Here is an 18468-nt window from a genome sequence, read left to right as displayed (position 1 = left end):
ATCTGTGTAAGCAGGTGATATCCCCTACCTGTACTCCAGTTAAAATAAACAGTGTGTCAGCTCACACTGTAGCCCTTTTCTTGGATTTACCATTATTGTTACTGGTTATGTCACTTCCTCATACGCTCCCCATTCTCTTTAGTGCTCTCTGCCCTTGCAGATATGTCACGCTCACTTATCTCTCCAGTTTGGACGCGTGCTGGCTACTCTGAGCCTATAAAAAGTCCCAGATACTGCCAGCTTGCTATGTGTCATTCCTGTTCAGGACAGACTTTGAGACAGGATGAAAAATAGGAGTGATAAGTGGAAAGCTGTAAGAGGCAACATGTACATGCTTATAGCCCCTCCTGTATGCATGGCATCTCATTCTTTCTTCCCCAATTGAAGAGAAAGGAGAAGACTCCTAACATTTGTAGGTGCTCTTGGCTGCCAACCAGGAATTAGATTATCTTCACTGCAGCACAACAAAGCTGCAGTTACAAAAGCAGGGACTAAGTCACTAGTAATTACTCACACACCTCATTTCCTTGCAGGAACTGTACAAGACCTAGGTATAATTTGTACTAATATTATTTGGTAACTGTTGATGTGAGATGCAGTGCATACTTCAGAGTAAATAACTGAATGTTTTCTGATCTTTTCATAAATGGGAAAGTAAAGCTCTCCCCAGCAAATAAAGCACAGTTATACAGTCTCTGGAGCTGTGGACATTCAAACTTGTTCCGATATCCTATTCAAAGAATTTTCTATCTGTATAATGTGTACCTTTGCTCAGCTACTTAGTCTTCTTTCAGCAGCTTAGCTACTACTGGAGACAGCTTTCTGAGGCTTCCCAGCAAAGGCTGCCTTATTTTCCTGACAACGTTTTTACAGCACAGAAACATACAGGGGGCAGCAGCTAGTAGTTCCCTCCTTCCTCTCTACCTTTGTGTTCTTCCAACTGGTGGATGTGGATTCTTTTTAGAAGGATTTACTGTGTAAAAGGGAAAAAACTGAATCACCTTCGTCCTCCCATTGGAAGGTTAAGATTAGAGTTAGACTATTTGTTCCTCACCTTTCTTTTTTTTACCTCATTGCCTGTAAAACACTTGCTACAGTCTCAGTGGACAAGCTTCCACTCTAGTGCTTTACTGGTTTTAAAAAGTTAGGAATTATAATTTATTTCACATTTTATCTGACCAAGTATTTACTTATGCAGTTTGTGACCAGGATGAAAAACATTTTAATGAATGCTCTCATGCACTCCTTTTGTGTGTGATGAGAGAGAAAAAAATGGATGGGAAATTTTGAACTCAGGTAAATTTCTTATATGTATCATATATCACCTTTTGCATGAAAAATTCTGAATGCTATAGAACTTTTAAACAACACTCTTTAACAGTGCAGTACATGCATACCATTCTTTCCACAGATAGCAAAGCATTAGATGTTTTTGTCTTTCCCTAATGATCACAGCAGCTCACTGGCAGAATCCAAAATATAACCCAGGGATCTAATACCAGTTCACAGAACACAGCAATTACTACCGGATTTAAAAAAAAATAAAACAATATACATTAATCAGCCAAACATACCATTAATGGTAAATACTAAAATAATCATTTCTCCAACTGGATATTGCAGTCAATTTTATATATATATATATATATATATATATGTATGTGTGTGTGTGTGTGTAATCTGTTTTTCTTTCTAACTTGGGTACTACAACAAATTTGGCTCTAATTTTATATCTGCAACTATTAGAAGGTACACTGAGCAGTTCTGGTTTTAGATATTTCCAGTTCTAAGGCACCATACCTCATACAGCTGCAAACAAACAGCATCAATGAATCCAACCTGCATGCTTGGAATTTTGTTTTTCTTCTCTCTGTTCATTAAATCCTGCAAATAAGAAGTAAATAAGCTCTATGTTTAATAAGCTCTATGTTTAAATGCATTTAAAGATGAAACAGAAACAAAGGGTCTGAAATTAAAAAGCAGCACCTTAAAAAACACAGCAAGCTCAACACAGCAAGGCATCAGTACTTGTTATAATGCAGGTAATTTGACTGCATGACTAGCCTTAGAAGGTTGTCTTTGGACTGACAGACTAGAGGAATAGAAAAGCTTATTTATTTAGGACAGGCTGCAAATACGTACCAATTTAGGAATGTACTTCCTAGACAATTTAATAATACTGATTTAGAAGAGATAATGCTATCTGTTCTTTTGGCTCAAAGATAATGACATAGTGCTGGTGTCTGGGAACCACAGAAGAAAACTGACGGCCAGGAAGACAGGGAAGGAGTTGGTCCTAAATTCTGGTCACTGACAGAAATGGTGGCTTTTAAAAGGCAAGTGAGGTGCTATTTGTAGAAGCCATTTAAAGAGAGGTGATTCTATATGATCTTCCACTTACTGTTGGTTCTATGTTGAGTTCCTTCCGCTCTTTATCACCCTGATCAAAGAACTCGGTAGCTACAAGCTCAGCAATCTGCAAGAGATTTCATACATTGAGAGCTATAAAAGTTTGCTTGCTACCTATGATCAAAACTGTTTCCTGAGTTTTCTGTGTCTCCTTAGGATATATCAGATTGGGATTCCCCATAATGAAAATCTTCAACATAACAGCTAGCCTTTAGATTTCTTTACATGGGTCTGTGCACAGAAGAAACACATGCATGTGCTGATACTTACTCTGATGATTACTCTGACAAAGTAACTTGGAGAAAATGGCACAAAAGTGTCTTACCACTGGTAACAGCTGGAGTAATCCACATAGAGAAAGGCCAGCTGATACTGAATACTGTCATATCAGTTGACTACCTTGTAGTAACACTGAAATGTTACATAAATACAGAGATCCACGATTCACCTTCAGACTAACCTACTAACAGGCTGTCATAGCTAAATGCACAGATTTTGCTGCAAAGACCTGAGAAAGTCTTCAATCCACATTTAGCACTTTGAAGGACTGCTTCCTAAGGCTCTGTGTTCCACCCTTGCCTTTGCAATATGGGTTGGATGGAGGAAGCAGAAGACGTCATGCAGAGTTTGTATTTAGGAAGTCTTAAAATTAAGCATATACCCGTTGCTGAACTGGCCATGGTTTGGTTATGGCTGATAAATCACAAGCAGTCATCAGCATTGCTCTATAGAAAAAAAAAAAAGAAATCTATGAATTACTATATTGTGAAATTTATGTAGACACCGAGCCAAGTGATTAGTAAATAGAATATCCAATTTCAAGGAAATCAAAGTCAGAAAAAAAAGTGAAATTAAAGCAAAGTTATAAAGATGTCCAAGGCTTGCTGATGTGGTAGACCCTTTCACCTGTGTGAAACGAGCAAATCTCTACCAATTCTTTTGGTGGATTCACATCAAATGAACTGTTTCATTCTATTTTGCAACTGGACAGACAGCACATTTATTCACGGCAGCCAAAAGGACCAACCATACCCTGGGATGCATCAGGCTTAGCACTGCTAGCAGGGCGAGGGAAGGGATTGTCCTGCTCTGCTCTGTGCTGGTGTGGCCTCACCTCAAGCACTGTGCATGGTTTTGGGTACCACAACATAAGAAGGACATAGAACTATTAGAAAGCATCCAAAGGAGGGCTACAAAGATGGTGAAGGGTCTGGAGGGGAAGATGTGTGAGGAGCAGCTGAGGCCCCTTGGTTTGTTCAGCCCTGAGCAGAGCAGGCTGAGGGGAAGCCTCATGGTGGCCTGAAGCTCCCTGACGAGGGGAGCGGAGGGGCAGGCGCTGAGCTCTGCTCTCTGGGGACAGCGACAGGACCCAAGGGAACGGCATGGAGCTGGGACAGTCTGTTCAGGGCAGTGGGCACAGCACTGAGCCTGGCGGAATTCAAGAAGCTTTTGGACAATGCTCTCAGACACAGGGTTTGATTTTTAGGTGGCCCTGTGTGGAACCAGGGGTTGGACTCAATGATCCCTGAGGGTCCCTTCCAACTTGGAATAATTCTGTGATTCTATGATTTATTCCTCTCATTAACAGAGACTACTATCTTTATCGACGGTATGAGGGTCAAGGACTGAAACAGAGAAAGACATGAATGTGACTAAGTGAGACAGGTTTTTAAAAGCACTGAATTTGAAATAGGACAGTCTTCCTTTCTGAGACAGCCTAGGTAAACCTGCTTTTCTCTAGCTGTGCATTACAAAGTGTCTTTCTATTATTTATATATATATAATATATATGACTATATATATGAATATATAATATATATATATATATTATATATATTTCCACTTCCAGTAAGGAATCCGTTTAAAACAAACTTCCAGTCCTGAATCTTTAGTTATGGGTTTCAACAATTCAATTATTAAGTATGAAGTATCCACAGCAAAAGAACATGGTACTTAGATAGGAATCCTATAGAACAGAAATGCTTCTGTAACTCCACATGCTACTTAACAAAATTTATTATTATAGGCTGCAGGCTTGGTAATTCACACCCAAGGAGCAACCTGTGTCACCTGTACCAGTTTGTACACACCCAGAGCACATAGATCTGCTGGTTTTAATGTAGTTCACAACAACATGGCATGGAAACTTGAGCACCTAATATTAATTGGCTTTTTAACCATTCTGCATTTACTTACAAAAATAGCTCCTTCTGCATAGGATCTTCCCAATTAAATTGCTTCTTCCTTAGAAGTTCAAAAAATTCTCCTCTCCTCCTTTAAAAGAAGTTAAAAGATTTTACAGTGTGCTGACACAACACAAATATCAAGCAGTGACTACACAGCCAAACTTGCCTGTGACTTACTTTATGTATAGTGCTAGGTCTGTGGCTAGAATGGCTTGTTTTATCATTTTCAGTGTGGCCTTGTATTCCTCAATGGAAAGGCTGCTGAGAATCTGATTTCCCTTTACAAAACAAACAAACAACAACAAAAAATAAATCAGTGTTAGTGGTAAAACAGGCAACAACACACCAGTTTGCTAAAATCTGTCTTAGATACTGAATCATTCCAAGTTGCTTATTGGTATCTGCTGTCATTCTTTTATCTGCTTCCTTTTGAGGATTCCCCAATTTAAAAATAAAAATTCCAGTCTTCTTGAGTAATGGCAGAAAGAAAGCTGTGCAGCACAGCGTCATAACTGACTTTTACAAAATGAAACTGCAGGCAGAGCAACAGCAAAGCCTTTAAGTCCCTTTCATTCATAAAAAATAAATTTGCCATCAGTTGTATCAGAGCATTTCTCTTTCCTTTTCCCTCCTCCTTCCCTTAAGCACAGGAATGGTAACAGGTTCCACTATCTGCCTATACAGCTCACATAAATTAAAACTCTCCCCTTTCACGAAGCAACATAAATAACAAGCTAGTACATAGAAAGACAAGATCAGCAGCCCCTGGTCAAACCAAAGCACTATATAGTTGGTGACATGGCAACTTGCCTCCACATTTTTCCATGTTTTCCTGTATGAACAGGAGAGAATCATTGCAATACAAAGGATGCCAGAAGTATCACACCTGTGATATGAAACGAACATTGGAGATACACAGCTTTGAAATGATCATGCATGATGAATAACTGGTCTTAGAATTAGTTAATAATAGAAGAATGTAGCTTTATTTGCATATTTACTTAGCTTAGGTTTGGCTTCACTTTGGAATGTAAACATCAAGCAGTGTTTGGTTTGGTCTCATCAGGACTGCTCTGTGTATGTGTAGGCCGGAATGTTTTTTGAAATGAAAGCAAGAACTTGGGTTTGTTTGGTGGTTCATAAGAGGTCATGAAAATGGCAACAAAGCTTTTTGTTTCCTTTGGTCGAAGGAGGCAGGTATTCAAGGATATTAGCAAGAATTCCCTTATCAGGCAACAGTTGGAAAGGTTTGGTGGCCCTCAGAAATGGAACTGTGATCTCAAAACTGCTGCATTTGTTTTTTTTTACCCGAAAAGGAATACAGATCACTTTAGGAATGTATAAGAGCGGGAATTTATCCAAAAGCTAAAAATAAAAATTAAAATCGGGAATGGTTTCCTTTCAGCATACACAAAAACGAGGCACTCACTGGACTATTCAGGATCATCAGGCATTGATCAAAATGGTGATGCTCCATGATAGAGTGGCAATAGAGTTGAGCCAGTGGATGTTCACTTCTGAAGAGCAAAAACACCAATCAGATCAAGAAATCAAATTAAACATAATGCTCATCCAGAAATAATTTCCTTTTTAATGTCCTCTTATTATTAGCCGTTCATCCCCACCCACCAATGCTTGTTTTTAACCAGTTCCTTTCTCCCTTCTGTATGACTGGCTAACAAAATGAATATATTTGGAAAGATGCAGGAGGAGTACAGATAAAAAGACAACACTGTTACTTAGAGCACTGACAACTCTAGTTTTCTGCCTTCTGTTACCTGTAGAGACCAGCTGCATGCAAGGAGTGAGAATGTAAAACGAGGTCTTGTAAAGGGGTCAGAGTTCTTCCACAAAAAGGAAAGGCAACAAGAAAGGTTTCTTCACCAACAGAATATAAGTGAGTTTTGGTTTCTGATCATTTTGCACACCCGCCTGGCATATTTCATCATATATACTGAACTTGCAAGTAATAAAGCAGACCTGATCTAAAGCCCACAGATGTCAATGGGTAAGTTCCTGCTGGCCTCAATGGACTCTGGTGCAGGCCCCCAAATGTTGAGCAGATAATTTCCTATTGGGCTAGCAAGTGTACTGATACTTCGTCACCATTCTCACGACCAGACTACTGCAGTATCATTACCTTCCCTTTGTCCAGGGCAAAATCCAAAAGGGAAACAAGATGTCAGTTGTACTACAGGCAGTGGAAAAACAGCATAAAACCAAGTGCATGGATACAGAATTTAAAGTTTAGTCTAGAAAAAAAAATAATTACTGTTTGAGTAGCTTTAGACAAAATACATAAAATTCCTCCTCTGAGGATTTCTTATTTTCCCCTCTTCCTCATTGCATAACTTTCTTAGCTTTTGCTACTCTATCTTCATTTTCAAACCCAGTTCCCACATCGGTTATCTCATATCTTTAACTAAAACAAGATTCTCTTGGAAGTCTGTTTTGCTGCTTATCCTGAAAATATTACTCTAATTATAATCTGACCTACAAACGTTTAATCACGTGAGAAATTCTGTTTTAGTGTACAGTTCCATAAGACTTTTGGTATGGTTAAGGATCATTCACATGACTAAGTGGTTGCAGGGTTGAGTCCCTATGTAAAGTACATGCACACAGAAACTCAAAAGCCATGAAAGGAGCCTCCAGGGATTTCAGAAGCACAGAAATGTGGAGAGAAAGATGGAAAGACAAACAAAAACGCACAAAGGGAGATTAAAGGATGCAAGTCCCTCGGGATTATGGGCTGGCTGCCCAGCACCTCCTCTGAGACCACTGCAAGAGGAAAATATATAGCAAATATGCTTGCGTGTTTCTGTTAGAAAACAAATTGTAGGACTGTGCCAATGCACGCTGAGTGAAATTCCCATTGAGTTAAATGGGATGCATGCTATGTCCCTGAAGTTCATCTTGATCGAAGAGAGAAATATGTGAGAAAAATCTTACGTTATCTTCCCAAGTAGTGCACCAAACTAGAGCTTGCTCAGTACTTACAGACCCTGATTGTCTGGGAAGACACAAGTGCTGGAAATAAACTCAAGTTCCTAGTTCTGTACTACACAGCATTTTTGTTAAACCACCAAGCCAGGGCAAAGGACACCACTGCTTTCAGAACACAGTGGTTTGGTTATGCAGTTTTCATACTCTGTGCTTGCCTACTTTACATGTGGGTTTGAAAAAAAAAGGAAAACAAAACCTCTGCATATCTACAAAAGACCTTTAAACAGTTCATTTCCTGTAATTTCTGCTACCAGGACCATTTTAATTTTTGAAACTCTGTTGCTTAAGAAAAAAAAAAAAACATATGCCAAGTCCCCACTTGCTCTGCTTCCAAGAGCAAACAAAAGGGATCCTTTTCTAGAAAAAATTGCTTTTCATTTAATTTACATGTGGAATTTAAAAACAAAATTCATGGAACTGTTTTGTTGAAAAAGAATTCAGCTGTAATCGTTTCTGCTTTACAGCATGTATGAATGTTAAATTTTGCTGTCTATGACACTTTCCCAGGACATTTTTGAGAGGAGATGACGCATCTCCAGATGTCTTCCAGGAAATTTATTTTTAAATAAATAAAGCAAAAAATAGCTAACCAGTTCTAATCACTGCAAGGCTACAAGTTACTGCTGGATTCCCCTATTAGGGAACTACAAAAAGGTTACTCTTTCAATTTTATGGCCTTTTTTTTTTTTTTTTTTTTTTTGCTTTACCCATTGGTCTTAGCGTTATTTTTGACATGTATCTGAAAGGCAGGAGCTCTCCTTCAGCTTACTTATTTTCAGCCTTTCAGTATTCTCTGCCTGAAACAAATTTTTCCTCCCCTAATATCTTATTTTACACACAGCGAGAACAGCTGACCACTTCTGCCAAAAGCAGCTTCAAAACCACTCTCCAGCTCTGCCAGAAAAAGATACAAGTAAACGTTTCTGGGTAACTTTTCCCCATCTCTGGTCAGAGCAGGACACATTGCCATATCACAGGAATAACATTATATCATGTTTTAAGTCAAGCTATTTATTCAATCAAAGAATCGTATAGTGTTATTTGAAGTGAATACTAAATTCACTGAAAAACACATTTTGTGCCGATCTGAAACTATTGATAAATTATATTTTTTTTTGTTAAAAATTAAAATATGGAGAATTTCAGAAGAGTTCAGATGATTTTATTTTGCTAATTTCAATTTGAAATATTTTGTTTAGTTTAATTATTAATTATTTTAATTATTATTAATTGTTTAGTTTAATTATTTAGTGAAATATTTTGTTCCAAGGCTTTAAAATATATCTTGCCTTTTTGCTTTGTAAAGGCTTTTCTGTAATTTCAGACTTGATCAAAGTTAGAGTATAGATAACCCAAAATAATGCCAACCAATCATAAATTTGTAATGTGGTTTTAAATATGTGTCCTATCCAAATCAACTTTGAATTCTGGAAAACCATGGCTAAATCATGGGTGAAATGATCGGAGTCCAAAATGGTGTGGTGACCGCTCTGTGTCATCAGGACGGCTGCACAGCTCAGCTCTGGGCTGGCCCAGGCTAGATAGGGAACAGCTGGCTGGGCAGCAAGCAATCTGAAAAGCTGCACGTTTTTGTCATGCTGTCGCTTAGAAGCTGGGACCTTTTGCTATCTCTGTGTGGGAACTGGGGGATGGGACATCTGGAACAGCAGCAGGAAGATGCTGCCCCTGCACAGTCTCCGAAGAGTTCAGGTCATCTGCCATCGCAGTTAGCTAGCTCAGCGAGGTTACATGTCTTTGGCCTTGAATGTTTCAGGCTGTTCTTGCACTTACTCCTATGTAAAGACCTTCCTTTGCACAGTCTCACGTTGTCAAATCAATTAGACTGTACTTAATTTAGTTCTGTGATTTTATGTATTTGATTGTTTTTATTTAACTTCTTTCAGGCTACTTACCTTTGTATGTAGGAGTTGTTCACTCCTCTGTGATCTAAATCATGGCTTAGAGCTGCTATCAGTAAAGCCAGTGTTTCTAAGTCAGTCAGTTTGCTCTATATGTAAAGAGAAATACAAGAAGTGAGTTACCTTTGCAACAGGGATTTATTTTGCACAGCGTGTTTTATATCTGCCATCTTGTCTTCACCCACATAGGTGATAAGCTCTGGCCAAGAGGCCACAGACATAAAATTGTGTGCTGACAGTAAGGGGTTATCTCTGAAGTGGTGCACAGTAATAATCATTCCTCATAGGCCTCAATGAGTTTTCAGAAAGAATTAACATCCTCAAGCCCAATATTACTGATGAGGAATCTGATGTAGAAGAGGAAGTGACTTGTGTAATGTCACCTGCCAGCAAAAAGACAGCATTGGCCTGATTTTTTTTTTAGTTCTGGCTCCATTACTTTTAGTTCAGCTCCTATATAACCTCAAGGAAGTTAGGCTACATTCCCTAAACCAGTAGAAAAAATACAAATGTCCTTGGAATAATCAAAAGGGAAAAATGGCATGCTCTGCATTGATCACTGGGCAAATAAATTAACAGAAGTTCAAAACCCATTAAAAACAAAATTCAGCAACATCAGATTCATTACTAAAAGCTTATTCTGGAGCTTCAGCAAAGATTAGTGGAGAGGTTACAGTTTCTCTTTCATGACTATTTCATACCTTGCATATTGTTCAATAGAAATGAATAGAAAATTTACTTAAATGTGAGAAACAGAGGCTGGACAAAACTACAATATTCATGCAGCATTTTTTTTTTAATGGGATGAGAATAGCAGGCACAACAGTCACGACAGGAATTTGAAAAACAGCTAGTGACAGCACAGCCACTGGGGGGCTGTGCCCTGTGTACAACCAAATCCAGATTTTCTTCAAGCAGTTACAACTTCTGTGGATTGCGTCTGCTTTCTAGATAATGCAGCCTGTCCTTACTCTAGTCAGAGCAGTTTGGAAATGACTGATTTTATGTTTCTCTTAGGAAGATGTGCATCCTACTGCTTGTTTTTCCTCTCAGATGAAAGGAAATTGAGAGACTAATGTTCAATGCAATTTCTGAGTCCAGAATCTAGGACATGAAAATGAGAGTGGAGTGAATCCAATGCAGTTAGGAATAAAACAATTTATGGAAATTGCAGTGGAGACTGACAGGATTCCAAAAATAGCAAGCAAGCTATCAGAAGCATCTGAGATTGCCATACTGCACACAGAGCAAATCTACCATGTCCCACTCTTTTCCAACTAGAAGGAATGTGAATGTCTTTGCCTTTGTCTCTTAATAAACCAAGTAGTAACAATTGTCCGTAATCCAACTGAGAAACATGTTGATTCAAAATGAACAGGAACATTTTGTTTTCTTCAAGAAAAATAAAAAGTAAACCTGAAAACATATTTTGGAAAAGTCTTGAATGCAAGTTTTTCTTATTTTTGGGATCATCTGGCTCTTCAGTATTTGTAATACAGAATGATTAGACTGTTTTTGAAATTATTAAACTTTTAGGTGGAAAGCTGAAACATTGTTCAAAGGTACCGAAATGAGCATTTAAATTTTTATTTCTAAAAATGTCCTATTGTTTGTCTACAGCTGTATTCAGCTCTGTTTATGAACTTAAAAACAAACAAACAAACAAAACATGCTGATTATAAGGAAGCATCATGAAACTTATTTCCTCTTCTTGTGGTCCTTTTGGTCCCTTTCTATTACAGCTTGTAGATTTGCTTGCAGCACAAGCATTGACTTTTAAAAAAGATATAATGCTATACATGCTTTATTTGAGATATTTCTATTAGGAGCATCCACCCGAACATTTCCAGAGGATTTAGCTGAAACTGGATACATAACAACATGGCAACAGCCGAATAAACCAAGCATTTAAAGCCAGAAGTTTTTGATTTCATTAGCAATCCTGTAGAAGAATGAACATCTTAACAACATGACAACTGGAACTCTGCATTATTACAGAAGTTAGCCAGAAGGTTCTTAAACTACAAACAGCAAAACATACCTGAATTTTACCAGATTTTAAAGCTGCAAACATGCACTGCGCTGTATTAAAGGCATGTCTCCAATTGTGATAAGCAACATTTTTCCGATAATTTTTCTTCACGCTTAAAATCCATCTGCAGAGAACCTTTAAGAAACAGCATCACATAGTTAACTGTAAATATATTAAACATTTATTCGTTTTAGGAAAACAAATTTTTCTCAAGATAGTTTTGCAAACTCTCATACAGAAAAATTTCCTTTTACCTCAATTAAGTTCAAATATAACAACATACGTGTATGTCATTCTTGTGAACATAGATAAAAATGTGCTTACAACCACCAGTTTAGCCTCTCCTTGAGTATGTAACACTTGTGGTTTTGTTTTTTATTACTACTGGCTAAACGTTAGTATCTGTTATGTTAGTTAGTAACTGTTGTTAATTCAGAAACTGAGTTATATTGAGCTAAGTGGGAGAAAAAAATGCTTGCTTGTAACAACATATGTCATTTATTTTTGAATTGCAGAACTCTCTTAAGAGCTGTTTTGATAATGAACATGTGGCTTTTCACTCATATCAGCTTGTCAAAAGACAAGTGGTTTTGGACTTTGGAAAGCAAGTATGATAGAAAGATAGCAATTACTATATTGCTGGGTTGTATTTTCTCATGAAGGAAGCAAGTATGCCCTGGATGTTTTACAGAAATGTATTACTAGTTGTGGGTTATACTTTACTTTTAAGAAAGTGAAAGGCATGAAGGCCAGAGAGTAACTGGATGTGTACTAAAGCAGATCCCTTGGTTTAAATGTGTACAGCATACTGCTATACGTTAAATGCTGGCTGAGGACCTTGGCCTTAGATTGTTCAAGATGATTTTTAGTGTTCCTAGTGAAAGGTGGCAGAAATGAAAATCCAGTGTCACTCATCCAGATGAACAATTATGCACAGACAAAAACAGCAGTATTCTGTGCCTTTCCACTGTCAAATAAGGAGTATTTTGCTACTGCCGGTTTTCTTGAGCTCTAGTATGGGAAGACAGAGGTGCAGCTTCAAAGCTGTTAATGCTCTCTTGCTTCTACCGATAATATGTACCTATACATCTATTATCACGGTACTATTTTGTTGTTTCAAACCCAGCAGAATTGCTCCACCCTGAACTAGAAGTTACACCCTCTCTCCTCCTTTTGGGTCGTACCCCTTAAAGAAGTACAAGTTCTTGGCCTTACCACAGAGGTAAAACTAAGTACTGTGATATTCAAGAGATCAGACTAGGTAATATAGTACTGCTTTCTGTCCTGAAACTCTACACATTTAAATTGTCCTGTAAGCTGGTGATCTACAAATTAAATACCTGTTCTCCCTTACTCATCTGTCTATGGAGTCCTCCAGATGAATCTTGCATTTTGATACTAAGCTTTGGAGGTTTTATCAAAAAAATATAAAGAGCAAAAATTAAAGCATTTATAAATGAATGCTTTTATTAATAGAAGTCATGTGTATTGACTGGAAGAGGCCTAAGAGATCACCTAGTCTAACTCCAGGGCAAAATAAGAATACCTGTCTAGATCACCAAGGACAGATGCATATCTACAACTAGGTCTATTGGTAAAAGCCTCCAGTGGAATTTTCACAGTCCACTTAAGTAATCTATTTCAGTCTTTACTATCTCCATAAATATAAAGTCCCCCCTGACATCTAATCTAATCTTTTGTGGGGGAAAGACTAAGCTATTTACTTCTCTTACAGCCTTACTACTGTCCCCTTTTTAACAGTCTTTCACTTACTGAAAAGTCGCTAACATCTCCCTCCTCAATATTCTGTTTTCTGGAGAAAATCAGCTTAATCATTCAAACTTTCCTAAATCTAAAGTGTTAGTTCTCTCCCCAGAATTTTTAAAATTAATTTGTATCTCTGTGTGTCTCTTCAAATATGAGCTACAATATAATTACTCCACGGGCATTAAACACTACTCCTCTGCCAGTAAAGAACAAAAATTTGCCCTTTTTTCTTACTATGGCACATTACTGACTTTTACGCCGTTTCTGGTAATAATAGCCCTTAAATGGCTTGAAACTAATCCTTAATACAGGTTTTCACTTATATTACTTATATACTGTAGGCTTGTTTCAATATTCTCCTGATTTTCCAATCATTAATTTGTCTCGTTATGTGAAGCAGCATCTGACAGATTTTATACCTCATGTTTCATTTGGAAATTCTGCACCAGATTGAGGTCTGTGAACATTCGAATTGTACACAGTGTTGTTTCAAAATCCGATAGCTCAAAATCACTGAAGTTGAAGTCAGTTAGGTTGAGAGATTGTGCAGATGGTACTACAGCAGCCTAGAGAAGAATAAGAGAATAAAACTTAGCATAAGAGAAATCATAACATAACTATCTGCTTTTTCAACAGAGAAGTAGTGAGATACTAAATTTTACCTTCATGTTATGCTGAAACCTCATAAGTACTTCTCACTTATCTTTCATTAGCCTTTCTTCTTTAACACTGTCTTATTTGCTTCTCAGATTTAACAAACACTTTTTCCATAGATCAAGAGAATAAGTAAAGGATTACATGGTCAAACAGTCTGTTACCTAAGTCACCTAAGAGAAATTATAACTAAGAGTATGTATGAAATTGGGAGATTGAGAAAATTAAGCAATGTAGTTTGTTTTTATGGAAGTACGGACATCAAAATCTGTAACTGTTGGTGTTTTTCTAAAAATGGTGAGGAAATATATCACCGTAGACTTGTTAGAACAAAGAATTCCTAGCAGAATCCACATTCAGCACTGCGGTAGCCAGAACCTGTTTACAGCTTTCTCAGGGCTAAATACCTGAAAAATTAGGGTTTACCTCTGGTCAGATAATCTTTAAAACCCTTGAATGATGTTTTTAATGTATTTAGAGTATAATTATACATCTTTGCTTTGAAATTCTAAAGTAGACATGCAAAAAAAACAACACTGTAATTTTAAAAATCTGTAACTTCTATTATCAATAATCTTCCAACACATCTGTGTATCACAGCTCTACATTTTCTAGTTATAAAATTCAGAGTATATGTATCGATTGCCCCTCAAAATACAGATGTTAAATTTGTTAACACGTACATGATATCTTATGTTATAGATTAGAATCAGATAAAATTAGTATCATTTTTTTCAGTAAATAAAAAGGTGGAGTTTTCAGTACTACTTCCTTCCAGTTGTTTACTTCAATATGGTTTAAAAGAAAATCAGGTAAAACTGGGATGGCTAAAGAAATAAGTGTTTATCTTTCTGCTTTGTAGTTCTAGGACAAAACATTTCTCCAGCATGGGGAACTGTATCCTAGAAGGCTGGCACACTGAAAAGAAAGTACGTGTTATAATCTAAAGTACTGTTACGTGTAGGAGGCAAATCAGCTCTCCCCATAGCTAAGTGTACCAGTCTCTATTTCACCTAAGTTTGCTATTATCTTTTCTGTGCATCACAATTGGAAAGACATGAAAGATTATGAAAAATAGTATTTATACAGGAACAAAATCCAACATTTTAATATATATTTTTTTGTACCAGTAATTTTGCATCCTTTGGTTTGGACTCATGTAGTATTTCACCCACATGCATGGGAAAGAACCACCAAGCCTGTATACTCAGTGGAAAATAATGCAGCCATTTAGGATATCTGATGACAATTTTGAAAAAATGCAACTGCAGCCTGATATTTCATGAGGAAAATCAAAAAACAATTCAGAGCACAGTAGTAGCTCAACAGAACACCTTCTCATGCCTGCATTCTAATTTTATTTGTAGTTTATCTTTCCCTTCCTTGATCTCCTGTCTTTCCCAGCAATAATTAATTTCAGATGACACTTAAAAAACCTGCACTCTATAGCTATTCAAGGGTTATTTAACTGGATTAGATATTTCCCCTTCTACTTACCAAAGCCAGTAGAGCTATCTGCCCGCCCATTTTGCGGCATGAAAGTTGATCAGCTATTTTAATTTCAAGTTATTAAGCTATTCTCTGCTTCTGTAAGCACTGACCAAACTACAACCTCTTGCTCAGTTTCTCCACCTCAGGAAAATTATAAACAGCATGACATAGTCAAGAAAAGAAAAAGTGCCAGTTATTTCCCCTTTTTGCATAATTGTGACTTTCTAATTACTATTGCTTACTATAGGGATTGTATTAGTAGCAATGAATAGCAAATAATTTAGTGACTCCATTTCATTACCTGGTTAAGTATAAAAATAGTTTTGAATACATGTCTTATATTATTGAAAAACTTACAGATAAAGCTTATAACTTCATTTTATGCCAAGGCATTACCTTCAAGGCAAATCTGCTCAAGCACAAGAACAGTCCATTCTGACATGCAAGAAGTAAAGCAAGCATGGTAAAAGGCCCTTATGGATGAACAGGGAACTCCTCAGTTTGCTCAGATGAAGACATGCAGTACACAGAGAGGAAGCGGGGATGGGCTACTTGGGATCAGTGCAGGGACATTACCAAAGCATACCAGGATGGAGCTGGGAAAACCAAAGCTAACCTTGAGTTAGAACTAGTGATGGACGGGAAGGGCAACAAAAATGGTTTCACAGAATCACAGAATCATTTAGGTTGAAAGAGACCTCCAAGATCACCTAGTCCAACCTCCGATCTAACACTAACAAGTCCTCCACTAAACCATATCACTAAGTTCTACATCTAAACGTCTTTTAAAGACCTCCAGGGATGGCGACTCAACCACTTCCCTGGGCAGCCCATTCCAATGCCTAACAACCCTTTCGGTAAAGTTCTTCCTAATATCCAACCTAAGCCTCCCCTGGCACAACTTTAGCCCATTCCCCCTTGTCCTGTCACCGGGCACCTGGGAGAACAGACCAACCCCCACCTCGCTACAGCCTCCTTTAAGGTACCTGGAGAGTGGGATAAGGTCGCCCCTGAGCTTCCTCTTCTCCAGGCTGAACAACCCCAGCTCCCTCAGCCGCTCCTCATAAGACTTGTTCTCCAGGCCCCTCACCAGCTTCGTTGCCCTTCTCTGGACTCGCTCGAGCACCTCGATGTCCTTCTTGTAGTGAGGGGCCCAAAACTGAACACAGTACTCGAGGTGCAGCCTCACCAGAGCCGAGTACAGCGGGACAATCACTTCCCTAGACCTGCTGGCCACACGGTTTCTGATACAAGCCAGGATGCTGTTGGCCTTCTTGGCCACCTGAGCACACTGCTGGCTCATATTCAGCCAACTATCAACCAAGACTCCCAAGTCCTTCTCTGCCAGGCAGCTTTCCAACCACTCACCTCCCAGCCTGTAGCGCTGCTTGGGGTTGTTACGCCCCAGGTGCAGGACCCAGCACTTGGCCTTGTTGAACCTCATACAGTTGGCCTCAGCCCATCGGTCCAGCCTATCCAGATCCTTCTGCAGAGCCTTCCTTCCCTCGAGCAGATCGACACAGGCACCTAACTTAGTGTCATCTGCAAACTTACTGAGGGTGCACTCGATCCTCTCATCCAGATCATCGATAAAGACATTAAAGAGAACTGGCCGCAGTACTGAGCCCTGGGGGACTCCACTAGTGACCGGCCTCCAGCTGGATTTAACTCCATTCACTACGACTCTTTGGGCCCGGCTACCGAGACAGTTTCTAACCCAAATTCCATAAATACATTAGCAGCCAAAGGAAGGCTAAGGAAAATATGGTATCATTGTGGTAATTGGGTGGTAGCAAAACGAAATTTTACTTTGTTTCATTTGCTTTGTATTATAGAGCACAGGTTGCAGACAGTATCCACGCCCAAAAGCAGTGACTGATGCAATAGGACACTCGTGCTATGCGGATGCAATGGTGAAAGTGAAAAAATCTGTTCTATCAGATTATTTTAAAGCAAAACAAAGCAAATCACACAAAGTTATATCCAGAATGACCACCTTAATCTATTTTGGCTGGCTTGATATAAGAGTTCTGGAGCCAAGTAAATCACCATTCATCAGCTGATGCTCAGTAGTAGAACGGAAGTTGTAATATGCAGTGCATTAGCTTTAGCTACCAGTAAGGGCCTCTTTTATGGGTACTGACTTGCTGTGTCACCTCGATCACATCGGCACACATGAAATCAGTGTTGTACAATCTGACGCCTGGAACAAACTCTGAGCAACATCCGTCTATCACTTCAGGCGAGGTGTGTGTATTAGTTAGGTGTTCCACATGATGATTTCAAAACTGAAATCTTACTGTGAAGTGTTAATGGGAAGACAGTCAACACAGAGTAATACTGTGGAGGTTATTCTTAATTAGAGGGAAATACTAGCACAACAAGTTCACAGAAGTTCTTGTAAAGCCTTTGTTTACCCCCCCCCCCCCAAAAAAAAAGTCTCTACACCTGCCCTCGACTAACATTTTAAGTTAGATTTCAAGGAAAGAATCATCTGCATACAAAAGGAATCGCCACACTTACATATTTCCCTGAATTCTTACTTAAAACGGACTTAGCTATGAGCTAATTTCTAGAATCACCTGTCTCTCTCCCATTACTAAGAGGAGAATCTAAGGTGAGAAGGTTAGCTTTTCAACTTGGGTAGCAGGTGCTGCCTTTGTCACTACTTATTCAAAACTTAAGATTAGGCACAGGTGAACTGATGTCTTTAACATGAATGACTTGATTTATAAACTCACTTGGCCCCATCTCTATTCAAGTATTGGTAACTTTCTCAGTGCACAGAAACATCAAATAGCTTCATGAAAAAAAAAAAAAGAAAAATAGATGTTGATAGTTCCAACATTTCATTGTATTCTATTTTGTGAGTACAGAGTCAAAAAAAAAAAAGGTAGCAATGATCAATGATCCTGTATCTGAAGGGGTATATGCTGACTGCAGATATTTAAAGAGCAGGATTGGTCTCTTTTCTGTGCTTTAGGAATGAAGTCTTAACTGATTC

General features: G+C 38.3%; 1 protein-coding gene across 10 annotated transcripts in view; it reads right to left on the bottom strand.

The window, feature by feature from the left end:
• PDE5A (phosphodiesterase 5A) overlaps positions 1–18468 on the bottom strand; it is a 135250-nt gene that overhangs the window by 6914 nt on the left and 109868 nt on the right. For all 10 annotated transcript variants that reach the window (XM_080591622.1, XM_080591621.1, XM_080591624.1 and 7 more), the window contains 9 exons: positions 13739–13885; positions 11562–11687; positions 9515–9609; positions 6025–6112; positions 4773–4873; positions 4606–4683; positions 3071–3134; positions 2402–2476; positions 1801–1884 (listed from right to left, as the gene is read on the bottom strand). In XM_080591622.1, coding sequence (XP_080447748.1) covers positions 1801–1884; positions 2402–2476; positions 3071–3134; positions 4606–4683; positions 4773–4873; positions 6025–6112; positions 9515–9609; positions 11562–11687; positions 13739–13885 — 858 coding nt within the window. The remainder of the gene's footprint in view (positions 1–1800; positions 1885–2401; positions 2477–3070; positions 3135–4605; positions 4684–4772; positions 4874–6024; positions 6113–9514; positions 9610–11561; positions 11688–13738; positions 13886–18468) is intronic.

Source organism: Anser brachyrhynchus, assembly GCF_964034855.1.
Source record: "Anser brachyrhynchus genome assembly, chromosome: 4".
Classification (NCBI taxonomy): Eukaryota; Metazoa; Chordata; class Aves; order Anseriformes; family Anatidae; genus Anser; species Anser brachyrhynchus.
This window is presented reverse-complemented; position numbering and strand designations above follow the sequence as displayed.